Source organism: Acanthopagrus latus, chromosome 19 (assembly GCF_904848185.1).
Source record: "Acanthopagrus latus isolate v.2019 chromosome 19, fAcaLat1.1, whole genome shotgun sequence".
Classification (NCBI taxonomy): Eukaryota; Metazoa; Chordata; class Actinopteri; order Spariformes; family Sparidae; genus Acanthopagrus; species Acanthopagrus latus.
Window position 1 is genome coordinate 22,701,495 of NC_051057.1, and position 20,959 is coordinate 22,722,453.

Consider the following 20,959-nt stretch of genomic DNA (forward strand, 5'->3'; position numbering starts at 1 on the left):
CGGATTCTGACTCTTCAGAACTTTCAGTCATTTTTAATCACATCAACTGGAGAGAAAAGCTTCCGGTGTCGTCACAGAGTGACCGCACCTGCAGCAGCGGCAGGTGAGCAGGTGACGAGCTCCTCTGGACTTCGTTCAAACGTTTGAACTCTGAACTTTAACTTCTGTACACTTCCTGTTTACAGACACATGAGGCCAATAAAACCGCTGATACTCTGGGAAAACTGGGAGCTTTAATCCTGAGAGAAGAGGAATATTTAAACACTGAGATGTTTGTCATTAAAAGATGATGATGGATGTGAGATTTATTTCATGGGGCTTGTTGGGAAGATGCAGCTCCGGAGGAAGCGACGTGATATGGAAGAAAAAAGGAAGATATTTATATATATATTATATTTATATATTTATCTGAATAAACAAGAAACTGGGCCAAGACAGGAGCACACAGAGTTCTGTGATCTGGTGGGATGAAGACGTTTGAATCTGGTGCTGAGAATTTATTTCTTATGATTTAACTCCTGCAGAGGCGTTCAGGTGCTCACCTGAGATCCCGGAGATCCCCACTTCTGTTTGAACCTGAAGACTAAAGGAGGGTTTGTTCTGTGTGTTGTCTGCCTGACAGAGAAGGTGAGCTCCGATTTGTTTTCCACGGACCAACTTATGGAGCGCTGCGCAAAAGTGTGCTTCGAAACAAAACTTCATGACATAAACTTGGAATTCTGACTTCAAACTCGGAATTCGGATTTTAAACTCAGTGATCAGACTTACACATGGAATTCTGATTTAAACTTGGAATTCTGACTTAAACTTGGAATTCTGACTTACACATGGAATTCTGATTTAAACTTGGAATTCTGACAAACTTGGAATTCTGACTTACACATGGAATTCTGATTTAAACTTGGAATTCTGACTTACACATGGAATTCTGATTTAAACTTGGAATTCTGACTTAAACTCGGAATTCCAACTTAAACTTGGAATTCTGACTTACATTCGGAATTCTGACTTAAACTCGGAATTCTGACTTAAACTCAGTGATCTGACTTACACATGGAATTCTGATTTAAACTCGGAATTCTGACTCAAAATTGGAATTCCAACTTAAACTTGGAATTCTGACTTAAACTCGGAATTCTGACTTAAACTCGGAATTCTGACTTAAACTCAGTGATCTGACTTACACATGGAATTCTGATTTAAACTTGGAATTCCAACTTAAACTTGGAATTCTGACTTAAACTTGGAATTCTGACTTACACATGGAATTCTGATTTAAACTTGGAATTCTGACTTACACATGGAATTCTGACTTAAACTCGGAATTCTGACTTAAACTCAGTGATCTGACTTACACATGGAATTCTGATTTAAACTTGGAATTCTGACTCAAAATTGGAATTCCAACTTAAACTTGGAATTCTGACTTAAACTCGGAATTCTGACTTACACATGGAATTCTGACTTACACATGGAATTCTGACTTAAACTCGGAATTCTGACTTAAACTCAGTGATCTGACTTACCCATGGAATTCTGATTTAAACTTGGAATTCCAACTTAAACTTGGAATTCTGACTTAAACTCGGAATTCTGACTTAAACTCTGTGATCTGAATTACACATGGAATTCTGATTTAAACTTGGAATTCTGACTTAAACTCGGAATTCCGACTTAAACTTGGAATTCTGACTTACACATGGAATTCTGATTTAAACTTGGAATTCTGACTCAAACTCGGAATTTCAACTTAAACTCGGAATTCTGACTTACACTCAGTGATCTGACTTAATCTCGGAATTCTGACTTAAACTCAGTGATCTGACATACAAATGGAATTTTGATTAAAACTTGGAATTCTGACTTTAAACTGACTTTTTTCCTCAGAATTCCGACTTAGACATGCTTAAACTGGATTTTGATGCAACAGTTGGAATTCTGAGGAAAAACACAATTCAGACCTGGATCTGTACATTTCTAATTCAGTAGTTTTCAGTTTGTGATCTTGTAAAAATAAAACGTGTCACATTAAGTGTCAAGAAGCATCGCGACAAACCAGTCACATAAAAATAAGAACAGTAATAAATAATGAACCAGTCTGAGTTTTAGCCAATCAAAGCACTTTATTGCACTGTATAGTGTGACGGTGAGCCAATAGCAGGCTCTTATAAAAGTGTCATTTAATCTTTTTATCATGTGTACAAAACAAGTCACACACACTTGTACCGTACAAAATCAACACTATTTACATACAATATACACACACACATACACACACACCTAACACACACACGTGCAATCACACACACACACACACACACACACACACACACACACACACACCATGCAGTCTCTCTCCCATCCGGCCCTGAACACACAGACGAGTTCTCCGGGTTTATGATGGGATTTTCCTTCTTATTGAACATCCTCCACACACACACACACTCTCTCACACACACACACACACACACACACACACACACACACACACACACACACACACAGGGACTGAAACATGACCGCTACGCTGCTACCCACAAACCCAAACTGTTAGCCAAACAAGCGCTAAGCAACTTCTGATATGCATAAAGTTTTTCTTTTCTTCTGATAAAAAAACAGGATAAGAGACGATGAGACGAACAAACAAACAGAGGAGAAGAAGAAACGATGAGATGATGTCATCACATATCCATGTAAACACATGATGCTGAATTATTCTAAATAACGTCGACACTCTGAGTTAAAGTTTCTGAGTCACCTGCAGGCTCACAGGTGAAACATTACTTCCATACGTCACACCTGCGTTCAGGAAACACTGTCCCTTTTTTAAAAGTTAAATATTCATCTGTAATTACGTATCTTCTTAATAAATCTGCTGAATCGCTCGAGTCAGTGCACATGAGGTGGTGACTGATGTACCGAAGCTCAGAGGACGTTCTTCACTGAGGACTCTGTCAAAAACAATAAAATAAGCAGTTTTTGAACTGGGATTTGGTTCCGAACAGATGGAGTCAAATCAATCACAGCTTCTAAAAACATTCCTGCTGCCAAATGGTTGCTTTTATCATTTTCATTTTCCCACAGTGACTGTTCAGGTGTAAATCTCCAGATAAGTATCTAAAGTTTGTCTGGTCGGCTGCAGAGATGAAGCAGATTTTGCTGCACAGACAGATTTGTTAAGCACTTAAATGTCATCTCCTGTTTTTAGACGGTCTTAATAAATGGACTGCTTTTGATGGTGAGACCTTGGAGACGTTGTGTCTGTCAGGTTTCAGTTGAATTCTTCTTCTCTCTGTTTAAAAAACGACCAGAAATCAATGTCTGTTTCAGCCGATCTCATACTGCAGTATGCCCCCAGACTCCCTTAACAAATCACTCAATTTTGAGAGTTGCTTTATGAGGAGACACCTGAAAAACGTTGTGAACAGGCAAAATTAACAAATTCAGAATCAGTAGTGCCCTTTTGTAAATTTGGCATTAAATTTAAAACATGAAGTTTTTTGTTTTCTTGTAAAAAGTGCATCTTGTGCGTCTTACCTGCCAACATTTAGCAGCTGTTCAAACACACTGTTTACACTGATTTCACCATTTACACTCAATTAATGTAAGAAGAGAATTTTATTGACGCTGAACATGTCAAATTTTTACAAATACAGGAAAAGTAACTAATATAGGCTACTTCAGATATAGGTCACCAGACTCCCTTTAAAAATCAGCCAGTTTAGTAACTTGTTGAGTTAAGAGGAACTTTATAAACTCTGTGAAACGCTGCCTCTGAGAAATCCTTAATTATTTGGGCCTTCTTGTAAATTCGGCAAATGTTCTACATGAAGTTTGTTCTTTTTTTTGTGTGTAATTAACATCATTTGTCCCAGTGATGCACAGGTTTATTCATATAGAGAGCAGGGAGTGGTCACAGGATGCTGACGGACTGATTAATACAAAATCTGAATATATTCCTTTTCTGAGACTTTTCCTGTCTGTCTCTTCACCGTCATACTGTGCAGTGAAGGTGAAAATTCCTCCAGAAAACATCTTAAAGACGGCGATTATTCAACAGTTTTAGTGATATTAAACTAGTTACGGGGCCGAAAGTTAAACTCTGACGAACATGTTAGTTTGAAGTCTGGTAGGAACTCGTTTCCCTGCAGCGAAGAACTTCCTTTTTTGGCATTATTGCTACAATATGAGCTTTTTTCCTGTAAACTTTATCGACAGCTCCCTCTTCATCCCAGCAGCCTCCAGACTGATCTGGATTCACAATGTGACAGACTGACAGAGTCAGATATGGCCTCCCTTTCACTCTCTGATTACAATAAATAATCTAGAATAAATAAATGGCTGTTGAGTCTCAGTTCCCTTTAAATAACAGCAATATTCCCTCTTCTATATTCACACAGTGCACTTTGCTTTGAGACTGAATAAACTGAAGTTTACGGCGAGTCATTCGTCACTAATGTAACTGCAGGATTGTTTGGTGCGATGAAAACTGACTAATTACTGAGCATCAAATCAACCACGTTGTTGTTGAAGCTGTGGTGATTTACGCCTTGAGACCTCCTCGATCTTTGAAAACTAAAAAAACGTTTGGAGCTGCTGAAAAACACATAAAAAGTTTGGTTTTTTTTCTCGGCGTGTTCTTACTCGCTCGTCTAGAGATAAAAAAAAATCTGCTGCGTGAATCACATTAAAACTGCGCAAGACGTCCCTGTCGCACACCAACACGGACGGATGAACACACACACACACACACACACTCTGCGCTCACACACACACACACACACACACACACATACAGGGTGCAGGTGGAGAGAGCTGCATATAGGGGCTACTACACCTCATTGTGTTTTAGGTACCTCTCCATATAGATTATTATGTCTATGTACAATATTTATATTTTTACATGAATCTGGCTGCCCCTGTTCTAATTGAAATTATAATAATACCACGAATCTGGGATTTCTTTTGATTCCACCAGTGAAACATGATGACAGATACAGTCTCTAGTATTTTCTCTCTCTCTCTCTACTTTGACCTCAGAATATCGACAGGCGGCGCGGCGCCCCGGACACAGTGTTCCCCTAAGGCTTTCTACAGTGACGAGCTCCGGGTCACGGTCACGAGATTGAACGGGGGTGTAAAAATGATCGTACCACCACAGAGCATATCAATCAATCAATCGATCAGTCAGTCAGTCAGTCAGTCAAACAGCCAATCAATCAACCAACCAGCACAACACGACTTGAAAGAAAACGGACGATTTAAGACCACAACATATGCAGGTTCAAAAATACAGTACATCTTGATTTTTGGGGAAATAAATGAACAACAACGGCGATATGCACGGCATACAAACGCATGCTAGCTCTCTCTCTCTCTCTCTCTCTCTCACACACACACACACACACACACACACACACACACACTCAGGCTACATGTTGTAGGCCACGTAGATGGGGTCTAGCTGGTCTTGTAAGAAGCCGTCGCGGAGGTGCATGCGCTGTTTCTCGCCGCGGGAGTTGATGGGGATGACGCCGATGTCCGTCACCACGACGACGCCAACGATCAGGTAGTGCTCCTCCAGCACCGCCTTGGTCACCATGGGAACCAGGTCCAGGGCCTCCTGCTCGGAGCCCTCCAGCTCCACCACCACCACCAGCAGGTTGGTCCAGGGGAAGACCGCGCTGAGGACGACACACAGCTCATGTTGTTACTGCTGGAGCTCCAGCAGGTGGCAGCACAACACACCACGCACACAACCACCGTCTGGAAAGCTTTTGTATTAAGTGTGAACCATTTATATATAAATAAAGTTCATCTTCTCTGTATTATTTACAATATTTTGGGCAGCAAACTTGAATTTCATGAACACATCAAAAGCAGCACGAGAGGAAACGCAGAGCAGACGCACCACTCCATGATGCTTTTGTGTGCTCGGATGACGGAGGTCTCGATGTCGATGGGATGGTACCTCATCCCCCTCAGCTCCATGGCCTCCTCCAGAGCTCCCACCACGAACAGAGCGTCGTGTCTCTCTGTTCAGGAAGAAACACAGAAACATGATGATGCAGCAGGTGGAGACGGTCGGCGGAGGGAGCGCGGTCGGAGAGTGAACTGACCTCCGTTGGCGTCGGTGAGCTCAGTGCGGCGGAGGAAGCCCAGGTAACCCGTCCTGGCCCAGACGGTCTGAGTGTCTCCAAAACTGAGTCTGGAGTTGAAGTGATCGGACTGGAGGACCTCCTCGCCGTATCCGCTGTAGTAACCGCTGCCGTTGTGAGCGCTGTGCACCCAAATCTGCAGGAGGGACAGAGGAGACGTCCTTCAGCTGCTGCGTTACAAACTGTTATCAACTCCTCGAATGAAATGTACCAACACACCTTCAGTAAAGTCGGGTTATATTTGCACCTTTAGGGGTGCATCAGCCCGTCTCTGAGCAGCTGCTGCACTCTCCACATCTGCTGCTCATTAGTACACTTGTGATTTGTACCTTTAATCTAAGAGGACAGAAACTGACCTTGTACAAAACATCGTCCCTTTAAAGCTCCACATCGTTACCTTGAGCTCCAATATTCAGCCCAGGCGGGCACGTTAGTGTAGATCGTACCTCAGGGGACAGAAGCTGCGTCCTACTGCAGCCGTATTTCTGACAGTGTGGATGTAAATCACTGGAGGAAAAAACCTCTCACGCCTCAAATCTACGAGCTGCCCAAAGATAGAGCTATTTCAGGAAGCCGTTTGCAGCAGGTGACATTCATATCACTTCATTTGGTCGATCAGGACAAGACGAATACGTCCTGGTAATACAGCAAAAAAAAAAAAAGAAAGAAAAAAAAAGCAATTACTGGTAAACGGCTGCAGAATGATCCGCCTACAGCCGGTAACTGGCTCGAAATCATCAAAGAGATTCAGGAGATGGAAAGACGGACTTTTCTATCAAGACTGAAAGACGATGAAAAAATGGATCAATGATTTGTTGAAATAAAGAGCGAAGCTGGAGGCTCTTCACTCCTCGTCCTCATTACTCAAAGTGTCTGTAACCTGGACTGATTATGTCCACAGACCCGATCAATGGAGGACTTGGAACCAAATATTTAAACATGTTAAAAAACTAACAAAACTAACTGTGTCTGAGAAGGTAGAAGTAAAACTTTTGCTTTTCTCCTTTCAACTCATTCAACAATTTCTCAAATATATTAACAACCAATACACAAACTACCATCAGTTTATTATTCCCCGATCGAATAAATAGTTTATTTACAATCCAAATATCCAGCCAGTGTTAGAAAATAACACCTAACACGACCTTTACTCTTCATTATACCTGCTTAAAATATGTTTTCTGTATAAATCCACCTTGTTTTTACTGTTGTTTCATTTCTATGTGCTCAAAAAAGATCCAATAAAATTTCTTGACTTCACACAAAGAATAAAATAAATGATGTGGAACTAGAAATTAGTTAAAAAAACACTGATTGTCAGAGCAGCTAAATGAAGCTGAAAACTCTTTGTTGTGCGTCCAGAAGAAAAACAGTCGGGATGTTTGATGAAGCTGCTGTGTGATTGTATCTGCATGGATGACTGAACTTATTGTCAGTCGCTGTGGACAAAAGTGTCAGCGACATAAATGTTGTGTAATGGACGGAAGGGAGGGAACAAAAGAACAGAGAGCGAAGGACAAAGAGGGACAGAGAAGAGAGAAGAAAAGACGACGGGAGAAGAAAAAGACAGAAAGACAATTAAGACCAGACGAGAAAGAAGAAAGGACAGAAAAGGCAGCGGAAAAGATCTGAAAGGAAAAAAATGAACGGTTAAAAAAACAAGAAGAGAAAGAGACAAAAGGAAAAGAATTTTAGAAGAGAAGAAGAAAACGACTGATGAAAATAAAAAAAAAGGACGACAAACAAGAAAAAGTAAAGATGAGTTCATATCTGACGACCTCTCCGAGATGCGAGTCTCCCAGCGGTCCTTTGGTCTCCGGGTTGGCGATGATGATGCGAACTCCGGGTAAGATCTGTGAAACAGTGACACAGGACAGAGTAAAGAATAATCAGTTGCCATGGTTACATCTTCCTCTTTGCTTCCTGCATGAACACGGCTCTAAAAAAAAACAAAAAACATTTACACAAGGTTACACTTTAAATTCATGTGTCGTCTCAGATGAGACAGCGCAGTTTAATGGACGCGGTGACAAAAAACAGAAGCACTAAAATGTCCCGTTCAAGCGGCGTCGCCGGGAGAGACGGACGGACCGCTGAACAGCTTTTTCTTCTTCTCTCCGCCCACGAGCAGTGAGTCAAAACAAACAGCGAGCTGATCATCGATGACCAGCGCTGAAACGTGACGTCCAGTGTGGAGGACGAGGAGACACGAACGTCTCAACAGGCTCCAGGAAAAACATCCGTCGCTCTCACGTCGCTTCATGCAGCTGCAGATCAGGACGGTTTTACCACCAAACTCCAGCAACAAAACTGTCAATTTAATGTGTTTAACCTGCGTTTCCACGATCTATATGTGATGTTATTACATTACTATTATATTACTGATGCATTGGCTTTTTTGATTTGTGTTTTTCTTCACCTGCATGTGAAATGTCTTCAAAGGCAAAAAGTCTGCACCAACGCTCCTCTCTCCCACAGAAAACACTGCTCCTGAACGCATCATCAGTAGTCCCACTGACTTTGTGACATCACGCTGCGTCACCATGTGGAGTGAGTGATGTAGGAGTGAAGCTAACTGGGAGCTGAAACACGACAGAGCCGACCAGAGGCACGTTGCGTGGTGCTGACTCAGGCGTGCGTGAGCTGGCCAATCAGAGCAGACCAGGTATTTGTGAGGGGCGGGCCTTAGAGAGACCGGAGTGTTGCAGGGGGACTGCAGAGCTGCAGCGCTGGACAGAATAAGAAAACTGTGTTTTTTGAGCATTTAAAAGTATTTTAATATTTTCTCCCACTCCTACTAGACAAGCAGCACATGTAGACAACAATTCCCATGATCCCTCGCTGCTTCACATCACTGAACTTTGGTTTTCGTTTTGATTGAGCGGCAGAAATCACAGACTGGACTTTTTAAACGCAACCTCAGCAGAATTTAAGAGTCCTGGTTCAGGTTCATGTGACTGATGTTCTGTTTCACTTCAGAAGATGTTCTCTCTCTCTGACAAAAGTTGTTGAATCATTTAACTTCTCTCTTCTCTCAGGTCGACTGTTATATATTAAGACATCGTGCGGCGCCGTCAGCTCCCCCGCTGACCTCGCTGATGGAGTTCGGTTAGTTGCTAAGAGATCCGTAATGAAACTGAAATAAGTGCCGCTCAGCCAGCAGATGAGCACAATGTAATTCGCTCCTGGATTAAAGTGCTTCTGGAGGACTCTGTATTTAGCGAAGCAAGATTTTCACCTTCGGTGCAAAAAAGAAAAAAGGATGATTTAAAAAGCTTTTCTTCATCTTCATCAGACAGATGAAGCTGGAGGATGAAGGACAACACGAGACAAATAACACAGAATTCATTTAACTGACTAACTCTTGTCAAAACCACCTGCGACGCTCCCTCAGTGCCTCTTCTGCATCTTCTTTTCATTCTGTTCCTCTAACAGCAAACACTGTTTGTTTGGATAATGAAATTTTAGCTCATTATTACGAATCTAATCCGTTTAATGTGAATCCTTTCCTCACAACCGAACAGTTCGAGCCTCAAAGCTTCATTCATAACGCTGACATTCAAATTTTTAATGACCATTTTAAAGCGTTCTGTGTTCTTAATTCATCTGCAACATCATCAGGACACAGCCGACATCGTTGTTTTCATTAAGAGCCGTTACATTAAGTAAGTGCACCTGTTTCCATGACTGCAGTCCTGCCAGCGATGGATGACGACGGGAACCAACAGAAACAAAATGTTCAGGTCCAAATCACGTGGCGCTCGCTCAAACAGTTGTTGTTTTGAAAAACGCTCTTAAAATAAACCGACTTGACTATAAGCAGTGAACGTGGGCGAGTCGTGTACTGCAGCCGATCATATTTTCTTCCTTCACCATCTGCCGGGACGTGACGAGCGGCTGCAGTGGATCTTCATCCATCCTGTTCTCTCTGGATCAGGAGCCCGGTTGTGATTTTCGGGGGAAACGAGTCGGTCGTCTGCTGACATCTTGAGCTTCGTCGCTCTGACATTACGACACACTTAAAAGAGCGGCTGATGTGTTTTTTGCTGCAGTGACTCACGGTGTACTTCAGGGTGTGACGCGACCTCGCTGTGGGGTGTTTTCAGGATCTAAAGAATGTGTCTTTTCACCAACAAAAGAGTCAGACAGACAGACAGACAGACAGACAGACAGACAGACAGACAGACAGACAGACAGACAGATGGAGGGAGGATGTTTCAGAGCTCATCATGGACTCAAACCTGCTGTCTGCTTTGACTCACTGAATGTGGGAGGACGGTGCAGAAATAGTCGGATCTTCTGTCGTTCAGTTTGCTGCCTTCTTCATTGTGTGTGCGCGTCTGTTTTGTGAAGTTTCATTTCAAAGTGACCGTTTGTTATTTTGATCTCGGGCCTCCATATATGAAGACGTGACTCACATCTTCCAACAGACACATTAAAAGGGCGTTTACTTACTTTTTCAATTAAACCAACATTGCAAACATATAACCACCTGCTGCAGATCGGTCTCAGTGTACGACTGAATCACACTCACCTTGCCGGACTCCATCAGCGGCAGACTGTGAGGAGAGCCTCTCTCCACCAGCCGAACCCTGAAACACACAAACCGTCAGACTTTCTGAGCAGCGAGGAGAAAGACAACGACACAGTGACGGCGGACAGGACGGACTGCAGGTACCTGTCATGTCGCAGCGCTCTCATGTCCACGTACACCGTCGTGGGGTCCGGTCCTGAAGTGCCCTGCAGCCAATCACAACACAGACAGAGTGAGCATGTGACCATCAGAGAGTCATCAGGGAGACGAGGTGGTCAGTTCAGTTCTTTTGCAGCACTGGAGGGTTTTTCTGTCTCTGGTTCAGATTGTGGAGGGTCAGCGTGTTTTTCTTCTAACTAACAGGTGATTTAGAAGCAAACCTCTGAAATGCAACAAAAATGTTGAGGCTCGTTTTAAACTGCTCTGGAGCAAATAAACCAGTGTATGCAAAGTGTAGTTCATCTAGAAGTTGGTGCTATAGGCTTCAGAATGCAGGAGAAGCTGCAAAACTAAAACAAACCTTGTTGTCTGACTGCTGCTATTAAACTTCAAAGAAGAAGGACGAAGAAAGGAGGAGGAAGAAGAAAAAGTAAAGACAAAACAAGAAATATAAGGAGGAAATGGAAGAAGAAAATGTTGTAAAAAGGAACATGAATGAAGAAGAGAGAAGAACAAGGAAGAAGATGAAAATAGAAGAAAGAACAAGGAAGAGAAGATGAAAAATAAGAAGAAGAAGAAGAAGTTGTGAGGAAGTATTTGGTCGATTCTTCAGTATCTGTTGCTGCTACCAGCTCGTTACAGGAACATCTGTCAGGAAACTGAACTGAATTATGTCGATGGAAACTTCATGATGCCAGAAACAAAACTTTGATTCAGCAGAATTAATTTTCTATTGCAACTTTCTTCAGTACTTTTTTTTAAAGGATTTAAATTTTGTTATTTAAAAAAAAGACATTTCTAAAATGTTAAATATGTAAAACTGATGAAATGTAGTTTGGATCTGGAGCTAATTGATCTAATAATGAGCAAACATGATGACTAATCTGAATATAGACAGTAGCTTCAGTGTTTGACAGCTCTTGGTCCTTATAAAGTTCCATTTTATATTAATTATTGATGAGAATTCGGAATCAGCATTTCATCTTTGTTCCAAACGACATGACCTTCATTAAAGTTTCAAGTGTTTTGAGTGGAGAAGTTTACTGTCTGCTGATGCCTGCTGATGATTGTGACACGAGGATGATGTAAATTCAAAGTGATGTCGTGTTTTTACCTGCAGGCAGATGGCCAGGTTGACCCTGCAGCCGAAGGCCGTGCTGACAGATCGTGGATGGAGGCCGAGGTCTTTGAAGAGCTTCGAGAAGGAGTGCGTGAGCGACATCCTGGGCCTCTCCTCCGCCACCACGACGCAGGCCCGAACTCGGGACAGATCCAGACCCCGAGCCTGGACGACGGGGAGAGAAGATGTGATCACACGGAGGACTGAGGAGCAGCGACAGGTCAACATTTTATTCTCCCGGCTGATCGCTTGATGTCACTGACGGTCATCGCCAGCAGAGAAACACAAAGGTGTGTCTGTGTTTTTAACATTCGTACTTTTCACTCTGTGTTCAGCCTTCAGTCTCCATGGAGACTTAAAGAAAGATAATCACTAAAATTAACTCTGCAGCTTCCATCAGTGACCAATCAGAGGCGGCGGTGACTTCAGCTCTCAGACGTGGCCTCAGGCAGAGCAGACGGAGACCAAGTGTGAGTTTATTACCGCTGAGCCAGAGGACAGACGAGGGCTGAAGTCAGTTAGAGACACTCAGAGTCTGAGGATTTATCTGACAGCTCACACTCAGCTACAGGCCGAGTCCAAATGCACTGATGCACTCTGGGAAAAAATGACTACGAGACACATCTATGTCTGACTGTAAGTGAGGTCAGGGCTGGTCTCACAGTTTATTAGAGGTAATCTGACCAAGAAGATCAGCTGCCTATCCAACAAAGTGGCCAAAAAAAAAAAAAACAGGACTTTGTTCCTGCAGTGAAAATGAAGGTAAATAAACATCTGACAAACTTCCTGTGGTTGAAAGTGCTTTAAATAAGCGACATGAGAAGTGACGTGTCGTATCAGGTGCTCGCTGACCTTGAGCGCTTCGGTCTGCAGCCCGAGTCCTTTGGTGCACAGCTCCATGACGCTGTAGGAGCAGAAGGTGTCTCGCACCCTCAGCTGGCTGACGGCCAGCAGCCACAGCGCCGGGTTGGACTCCAGCTCCACCGGGGGAATCAGGATGGACTGGTGGCCTGAGTACACACTGCAGGAAACACAACACACACACACACACACACACACACACTCTTTAACAACCTTTTTTATGGTTGCACCTGATAAAATGGCTATTTATCCGTGAAATAACCAGTTGGTCTCGTTCAGAGGGAGATGTATTTTCTTGAGCCCGGGAGCCAAAAATGAAAGTCGTTTATCAGAACAATCAGGTGTAAACGTGAGTTATTGTTGCTTTAATGTCATCGAGGAGGACGAGATATTCTCATACCGAAGGTGAATTACAGTCTGCTATATTTATAAGACATCCAGCAGCAGAAATCTGCTCTCGCCAAGTTCACAATTTATGAGCCGAGGATTTCAAACTAAACAGACCTGAGAGAAAAGATTTAAAGTCGTTCGAGTTTCACCGATAAACATCACATAAACCCAACAGTGATTCCTGTTATTAAAGGACGCCAGGCGACTTTCTGATATAAATGATAATTTGAGAGTAACATGTACCAGACGGTTTATAATAAAAGAAAAAGATGACTGCAACACGACACAGAGGAGAAGTCTCTCTGGTCTTCAGTGGTCATGTTTCTTGTGCTATCGAGTCAAACGTCCACCATTTTAAACCCTGAGATCTGCAGCCTCTGAACATGTGGCACGACTCTACGACCAGCAGCATAAATCTTGCTCCACCATCATTACCACCACTGAGGTGCCCTTGAGCAAGGCTTTTAACCCTGACTCTCTCAGAGAACCTCCTGTGAATAACTAACGACTACACCGGCTCAACAGGAATCACACAGCGACGCAGCAGAATAACATGGTTCAGTTACGTCTGTTGGATATTTGCAGGTCATCTTGTTCTCTGTGTGCGGTCAAAATATAATGGACGTTGAGACAAATTTTTAAATTTATACCCAGTCTGGTGAAGAACAAGGAGCTGGAGGAGAATACACATACGGAGAATCAGATATATTTATATAAAAATACAGATTATTTCCATTTTAAAGATGAATAACTACAGCTGATGGACACACCGACCTGCAGAGACACCAGAGGACGAAGCCGAGGCCGCAGTAGGGATCCAGACAGATGGCCACTTCTCTGGACGGGTACAGCTCACACTGCAGCTTCACCGACCGGCAGAAGGCCCCAACTGCATTATGGGACATCTGGAGGGAGGGTTGGAAAGACAGAAAGACACAACAAGACACATACAAACAGACGAACAGACAACAGGGTGCAGAGGTGGACGGTTAATCTTAAAATTCAAACTGAAAAGGTCAAAGTTCTGTTTCTTGACAGTTTATGTTTTTCACTTTTACTCTTTGTTACTCGGCTTTCTTTACACAAACACAACAAAACCTGGATGTGCTCAGAGTTTTGCTCCATACTTGAGTAAATACATCTTTCTATATCGGCTGCTTGGGGTTTATTTAAGACACTGATATCTAAAGAGAAGCTCTGGGGTTTGTCTGCGAGCCTCGAGGCTTTAGCTCTGCTCTGCGCTCACGTCTCCTGAACAAACTGAACTCTGTTGACTGTTGCTGCTCTGACGGCTGAAATTCCCTCCGGAATGAGAAAAAAGTACTGAATAAATGGAATAAGGAATAAGACCAGACGACGGGCCGAGCGGCCGAAAGACGAAGATTAACGCTGAGCTGACCTGAACTCCGGCCAGCATGCCGGTCGTCGACACACTGAAGTCCAGATAGGCCAGACCGTCAGGGTTGGTGGGCTTATAGAGAGCTGGAGGCTTCTTCTTTGGCAGGTCATCTGTAGCACACACACACACACACACACACACACACACACAGATTTTTGTTTTATTGCACTCAAGAGGACAGTCTGTTGAGTTAGATTCCTCTCAGAGACACTGACCTCACATTGAACCCACAATGCAACACAGCAGCTTGTAAGCACTTGTTGAGAGAGAATTTAAAAAGTCCTCTTGTGGCAGATGTTTTGTTACACACAAGTACAGGAGTCCAAAACATACTTGTTGGATGTACCTCTTCTTTTTTTTTTTTTCAGCCTAAAGGTCAGAACCAGACTGTTTAGTCTCGGTCTCTGGTTCACAAAAAAGTAAAACATTTTTATTCTCTTGCTGACCGAATGTTTAGTTAACAAACATTCAACACAAAGATTACAGCGACATTATACAGATTCCTTCCATCTACATCCATCTGAAAACACACGTTTATTAGTATATTAGGGGTGCAACACACAGCAGATAGAAGTGTGTCTTCAGGAGATCTACTACTTTGTGAATAAAGCAGTATGAAGTCTGTTGGAAGCTGGTTTCATTCACATCACAGCTGGACTTAGTAACTTTGCAATCTGCCAGTAAAATGTGGGAAGAAGAAGAAAAGTCATCGAGTAAACTTGAAGGAAAATCTGCTTCATTTTAAGGTTGAGGGTAAAATCAGAGTAAAAGTTAAGATTCAGGACTAAGGAGACAACATTTCAGTGTGTGTGTGTGTTGGAGAAGTTGCTGTACCCGTGTCGAGGACAGGAGGCCAGTTCCGGATGTCCACAGTGGCCGTGGCCTCCTTGGAGCGCAGCAGCTTACAGATGACCGCCGTGGTCATCACACAGGCCGAGTGACTGACCTGCAGAGAGGGACGGCGAGTATCTCCAGGTTAGAGTTACATCAGAATAATAATAATAATTCAATTTTGAGCCTTTTACTGCTGTTTTTCAAAACAGACACTTGTGCTGATATGCGTCTAAAATGGAAGAAAGAACTGATAAAAGTTCAAGTAAAAAAGAGAGAACGGTGAACTCTCTGACCTCGACGATCATCTTGACGGTGGGCAGCGTGGTGGAGATGTTCTGAGGGTGAGGCGGTCGCACCGTGATGGGGACGCAGCCGGCGTACAGGCTGCCGTAGAAGGCTGCGATCAGGTCAATACCTGCATGACGCACAGAGGGAGAGACGTGTGAGCGCTCACTTCAGTGTCAGATCAACATATGAATGTTATTCTGCTGACAGTTACTGTCTGCGACCTGGTGGGTAGACCAGAGCGACGTGGTCTCCTTCCTGCAGACCTCCTCTCTCCATCAGCAGGGCCGCCACTCGCTCCGCCCTCTTATGGAGCTGCAGGCAGGTGAGGGAGCTGGACACCGCCCCCTGGAGGAGGAGGAGGACAGGGAGGGAGCATGGAGGACGGTCTTGTTACCGTTCAACATTTTATATATTCAGGTTTAATATAGTTTATCATCAGTGTGCTGCAGCTTATGTAAGCAGGGATTAGCAGCAGCACAGTTGGGAGGCTGATCTCCTGTAATTTGGGGAGGTGTGTGTGTTGTTACCCGGGAGCTGAGCAGGGTGTAGAGGACGTGGTCTGGTGTGGTCTGAGCTCGCCACTGCAAAACCTCCGACAGGAACAAGAACTGAAGCACACAATCAGAGCTGCGGTTATCACACTGCCGGGGTTCCATCAGTCTGACATGATTTAGTTTTCTTTACCGCAAAACCCAACATTCACACACACTTTGTTGTGTGTGTGTGTGTGTGTTTGAGAAGAGAGGTAAAAACAAACCCATTTAAACAGAAACAAGCAACTTTTTAAGTAGTGAAACTCCAGGTTAAAGAAATGGATCAAACATGTTTACAAGGGCCGTAAAATGATGAATTCCTACTGACATCAGCACACAGGACATAAAGTAGTAAAAGTTTTATAAAGACATAAAAAGTCTGGTTCATCCATGAGTGAAGAAATCTTTAGTTTTAAACATGATATTCAGCATTTCTGCTGAGTTATACTGTCAGTATATTTTAATCAATATTACAGGAAAAGTGAGGTGATAAAAAACAAACTGTCAAACTGGAATAACTTTATGAACTTTATGAACTTTATGACCAGTTCAGTGATGAAGAAACTGAAACCTTTTCTACATCACACAATTCAAAAAGTGATCGGCCAGTTTAGAAAGTTGTTTATGATTTAACTCAGTTGGAACAGCTGGTACGTCTCAGACTGTTAGCTGCAGAGCTTCTCTACAATGGCAACTTTCAGTAACTCAATCAGCAACTAATAAAAACTCTAAACTTCACTTTAGCTTTTCAAACTTCTGCAGATCTGAATTTTTAAAACATGCTTATACTCCATACTTATCAATAAATAAAAGGGGAAACAAAAACTATTTAAATGTTAAATAATATGATCTTGTCCTACGTGTGTGTGTGTCTCACCTGGTCGTTGTCGTCAGTCTGTCCCAGGTCTCTGCCGCTGGCCTGAGCGATCCTCTTCCCTGACACCAGATTCCCCACCATCACAGAGGCAGGTCCGATCTCTGCAGCACACACACACGCACACGCACACGCACACGCACACGCACACGCACACGCACACACACACACACACACACACACACACACACACACACACAATCAGCACATCAACAGCTATAACACACCACATGCTGGGACCAGTCACACGTGGATTTGAACTTGCGTTTTTTCCCACCTGGTTGTTTCTGCCGGGGTTTGGGCAGGTTGGTGACGCAGGTGTGGGGGCACATGAGCACGTTGCAGGGGTGCAGCCCCCCCTCCAGGTACAGCTGCTTGATCTCTGACAGGTGAATGCCGCCCAGAGGAGTCTTGGGCAGAGTGTTGGCCGGGACCAGAGCCAGGCAGAACACACCCACACCGTGGATACTGTCGATGGCCTGAGGGGGAGAGGACAGACGGATCATCCAGTGATCAGGAGTTACTGTGAAATATTCTGATGTTTACCTGATAGAAAACAGTTCAAAGACAAGATCTGTTTTATGCCAGTTAAAAGTCTCTTGTTGTGTGTTTAATGTTTAAATACAATCATTAAATGTATTTTGTATATTTCTTTTTTTTTGTATTGTATTTTATTTGGCATTCATACATAAGTCAAAGAGCCTACAGCAACGCTGGCACTAAAATGCTTGTAAATAAATTATACGCAGCTCCATCGAACTTTAATCATGTGATTTATGATCAATAATCGATCTTACACTCTGCCAGTGTTGCTGAATTAATTTCACGTTTCAGTCCCGGGTGATTTAAAGTAAAGAATGCTAGTTTGAGCAGATGAACAGCTGTCTCAAACGTCCGCGGCTCTCCTTGTTCATGTTGAGGCTTCAAGTAAAATAAGATGTAACAGCAGATGACGGATTGTTACTATGGAAACCCTCTGATTAGGAGAGAGTCTGTTCTCACAGTCAGTTTATATTCAGCTGCACACAAAGAAATCAGGGACACAAGAGGTGAATGTGGGTGAGGTGGAGGTGAACCCACCTGCAGCACGCGGCTCATCCACTGGAAGCTGTCCTCCTCGGTGGAGTCGGGTCGCTGCTCGGCCACCACCACGATCCTCTCGTCCCTCAGCACCGTCACAGAGAACACGGCTATCCTGCAGGGACGGAGCAGGGAAGCATCTGTCAGAGAGCTGCCCTCAGCTTCACCTCATCTTCAAAGTACCATAAAACCGGCTCGTGTGCCGGACTGACAAATTAGAGATAGATACTGATCAGTCAGCCTCATCTGGAGCTGTAAGGCTCCTTCATATGTGGAGTGAGAAGACTTATTTAACAGGATCAGTACTGCAGTAAATCAGCTCCACACCCTGACGTGATTGTTATTATCTCAGAGATGAATTTAACAGTTTGTTATCGTCTCGTCCTTGCTGACCATCACGGCTGGGACGATACGACAATAAAGTTTATTGTGAAACTGTAAAATATTCTTCCACCGTGTGATTGATGAACAGCTGAAAAATATTCATACTGCAATTTTGAATCCCTGTTTTATCTTTTTTTTTTCATTTCGAGATGCACTCTGTAGTTTTGGGGAAGAAGTTTTAATCAGGATGATGGAAAGGCAGGTGGAAAAATGTGAGTATTATTTCCAAATAGTCAAGTTCAAGGCGTCTCTGTAATTCACAGCAGGATCGAGGTGCAAAAACTGCAGCTGCTCATAGTTACAGTAGACAGAGGACATGAATAAGGAGGCAGTTCATGCAAAATACAAAGACGACCCGCCAACTATCTTATACAAGCTGCAGTGTTGTGTATAAAAACCACAGAGCAGCATGATGCACTGAAGTAGAAGGAAATAAAAATACCAAAGTAAAGTACAAGTACACCAAACTTGTACTTAAGTGCAGTACTTCACTGTGAGCTCAGACCTTAAATAACTCTTGAAAGCTGTCAGCTAAAAGATGAATTTCCTCCTCGGTGGCCGTGGACACAATTAAGTTTCGCTCTGTTACTGTTTCTGGATTCATCCACTATCGCTCTACTTTATTAGATTCATTATGTGCAGGGTGAACGCTCATTTATCAGGGTGACAGTGAACGTTCCAGTGTCGGACATCTGGCTGGTTTTCAACCGCTGTCGATAGAAATGATGTGAAGAACTTGACGGTCTCTCTTCTGCTCACAGTCCCTCCCTGATCGATCGGTATCTTTAGGATTTAATCAATATTTCACATACTGATACTCCTTACCGGCTTTTTAATATTATGAGATAATTGCTTTCAATAAAACATATTATTTTAAAAATGACTAAGCTCAGAACAGAAACGAATGATTTAAATTCTCTTTAAATATCTCAGAGGAAATGAACCTTAAACGTGGATAAACTAAAAATGTTCCTGACGTCCTTACACAGACGTTCTCATCCCTCCTCCCGGCTCGCTCTCACCTGCCCCTGTAGACGAATTTCATTGGCTCCACCGCCAGCGCAGTGGCGACGATGTCGTCGGCGTTGTGCCTCCGCCCGCTCACCATGATGAGTCCGTCCATCTTACCGGTGATGAAGACGAGGCCGCCGGGGCCGATGAAGCCGAGCAGGCCGGTCCGCACGAAGGCGTACTCGCTGACCAGCCCGCCGCTGGCACTCACCGGGTAAACCTGCAAACACACACACACACACACACACACACACACAGCGACTAATCAATCACACCATCGTTTCATGAGTACAGTACTTGAGTTAATGTACTCAGTTACATTTCACCGCTGGTTTCATCATTTCGGTGTTAACGTTGACCACAAAGACACCAACAATCATGCACACACACCTCAAAGGTGTTCTTGGTCATGCCGGTGAGGCCGTAGTAGGAGGTGCCGGTGGCGATGGAGCAGACGCAGAGCTCACCGATCTCATCGGTCTGACAGAGCTGAGGGACGCCTTCTGGTTTCACCACACATGCCAGGCCTGACGGGGCGAGAGACACAGACACAAAGAGGGAGAGAGAGAGAGAGAGAGAGAGAGTTGACACCTTCATCATCACAAGGTCACACCAGAACCAGTACTGAGTCAACGCTGCATTCAGGGTCAAAGTCAGAATGTCGCTGAAACGACCAACTTGAAGTCATATTGAAAACTCTCCCGTCTTCGTTGCTTTTTTTCAGGCGTTTGAAAGTGAAACTCCGCCCGCTTTCTCAGTCATGAGGAGAGAGAGCGCTGCTAAAATTGGACATTGATGAAAAGGAGAGGCCACACATCGACACACCCTCCAAACTAATTTTACGATTTAATGGACTTAATGGACTTTTTGCCATTCAGTGCGTGACGACAATGAAGGCCGACAGTTTAACTCTTCAGAGGAACAGAGCAGACAGCTGGTCACGACGAGCCTAAAACTCTCCGCACAAGAACACACACATAAGAACCAGAACCATCACTGTACTGCACATACATGTTCGTCAATAATCATAACTACCGTAATCTGTTTTATGAACCTTAAGTTGTTGATTGTTACAGTAAATGTCATTCAAAACATCTACAACTAAATGAAATAAGAAGTGTGTCACAATTAAAAGACATCATTTAGATTGAAGTCAGGAACCATCTGATCAGATATTTGAAGCAAGTTTCCTGTTCTTGTTTTTTTACTTCTGATGCTTGACACACATTTCAGTTGTCACCAGAACAGTAAAGAGTTTAATATTTTGCATGCAATGTGTCTATTTAGAGGGAAGTCAACTATACAACTGGCCACATGTTGCAGTGGGTTTCTCA

General features: G+C 43.4%; 1 protein-coding gene across 3 annotated transcripts in view; it reads right to left on the reverse strand.

Moving 5' to 3' along the window:
• Positions 1 to 2,103: 2,103 nt before the first annotated feature.
• Positions 2,104 to 20,959, reverse strand: part of LOC119008620 (disco-interacting protein 2 homolog C-like) — a 49,501-nt gene continuing 30,645 nt past the window's right edge. For 2 of the 3 annotated variants that reach the window (XM_037079143.1, XM_037079141.1), the window contains 19 exons: positions 20,016 to 20,152; positions 19,637 to 19,845; positions 18,231 to 18,345; positions 17,428 to 17,629; positions 17,154 to 17,254; positions 16,271 to 16,351; positions 15,965 to 16,088; positions 15,749 to 15,870; positions 15,456 to 15,567; positions 14,622 to 14,731; positions 13,997 to 14,127; positions 12,824 to 12,992; positions 11,966 to 12,136; positions 10,837 to 10,898; positions 10,693 to 10,750; positions 7,937 to 8,011; positions 6,120 to 6,294; positions 5,912 to 6,035; positions 2,104 to 5,684 (listed from right to left, as the gene is read on the reverse strand). In XM_037079143.1, coding sequence (XP_036935038.1) covers positions 5,432 to 5,684; positions 5,912 to 6,035; positions 6,120 to 6,294; positions 7,937 to 8,011; positions 10,693 to 10,750; positions 10,837 to 10,898; positions 11,966 to 12,136; positions 12,824 to 12,992; positions 13,997 to 14,127; positions 14,622 to 14,731; positions 15,456 to 15,567; positions 15,749 to 15,870; positions 15,965 to 16,088; positions 16,271 to 16,351; positions 17,154 to 17,254; positions 17,428 to 17,629; positions 18,231 to 18,345; positions 19,637 to 19,845; positions 20,016 to 20,152 — 2,531 coding nt within the window. In that variant the 3' untranslated portion in view covers positions 2,104 to 5,431. The remainder of the gene's footprint in view (positions 5,685 to 5,911; positions 6,036 to 6,119; positions 6,295 to 7,936; positions 8,012 to 10,692; positions 10,751 to 10,836; positions 10,899 to 11,965; positions 12,137 to 12,823; positions 12,993 to 13,996; positions 14,128 to 14,621; positions 14,732 to 15,455; positions 15,568 to 15,748; positions 15,871 to 15,964; positions 16,089 to 16,270; positions 16,352 to 17,153; positions 17,255 to 17,427; positions 17,630 to 18,230; positions 18,346 to 19,636; positions 19,846 to 20,015; positions 20,153 to 20,959) is intronic. The other variant, XM_037079142.1, reaches the window with a different exon arrangement.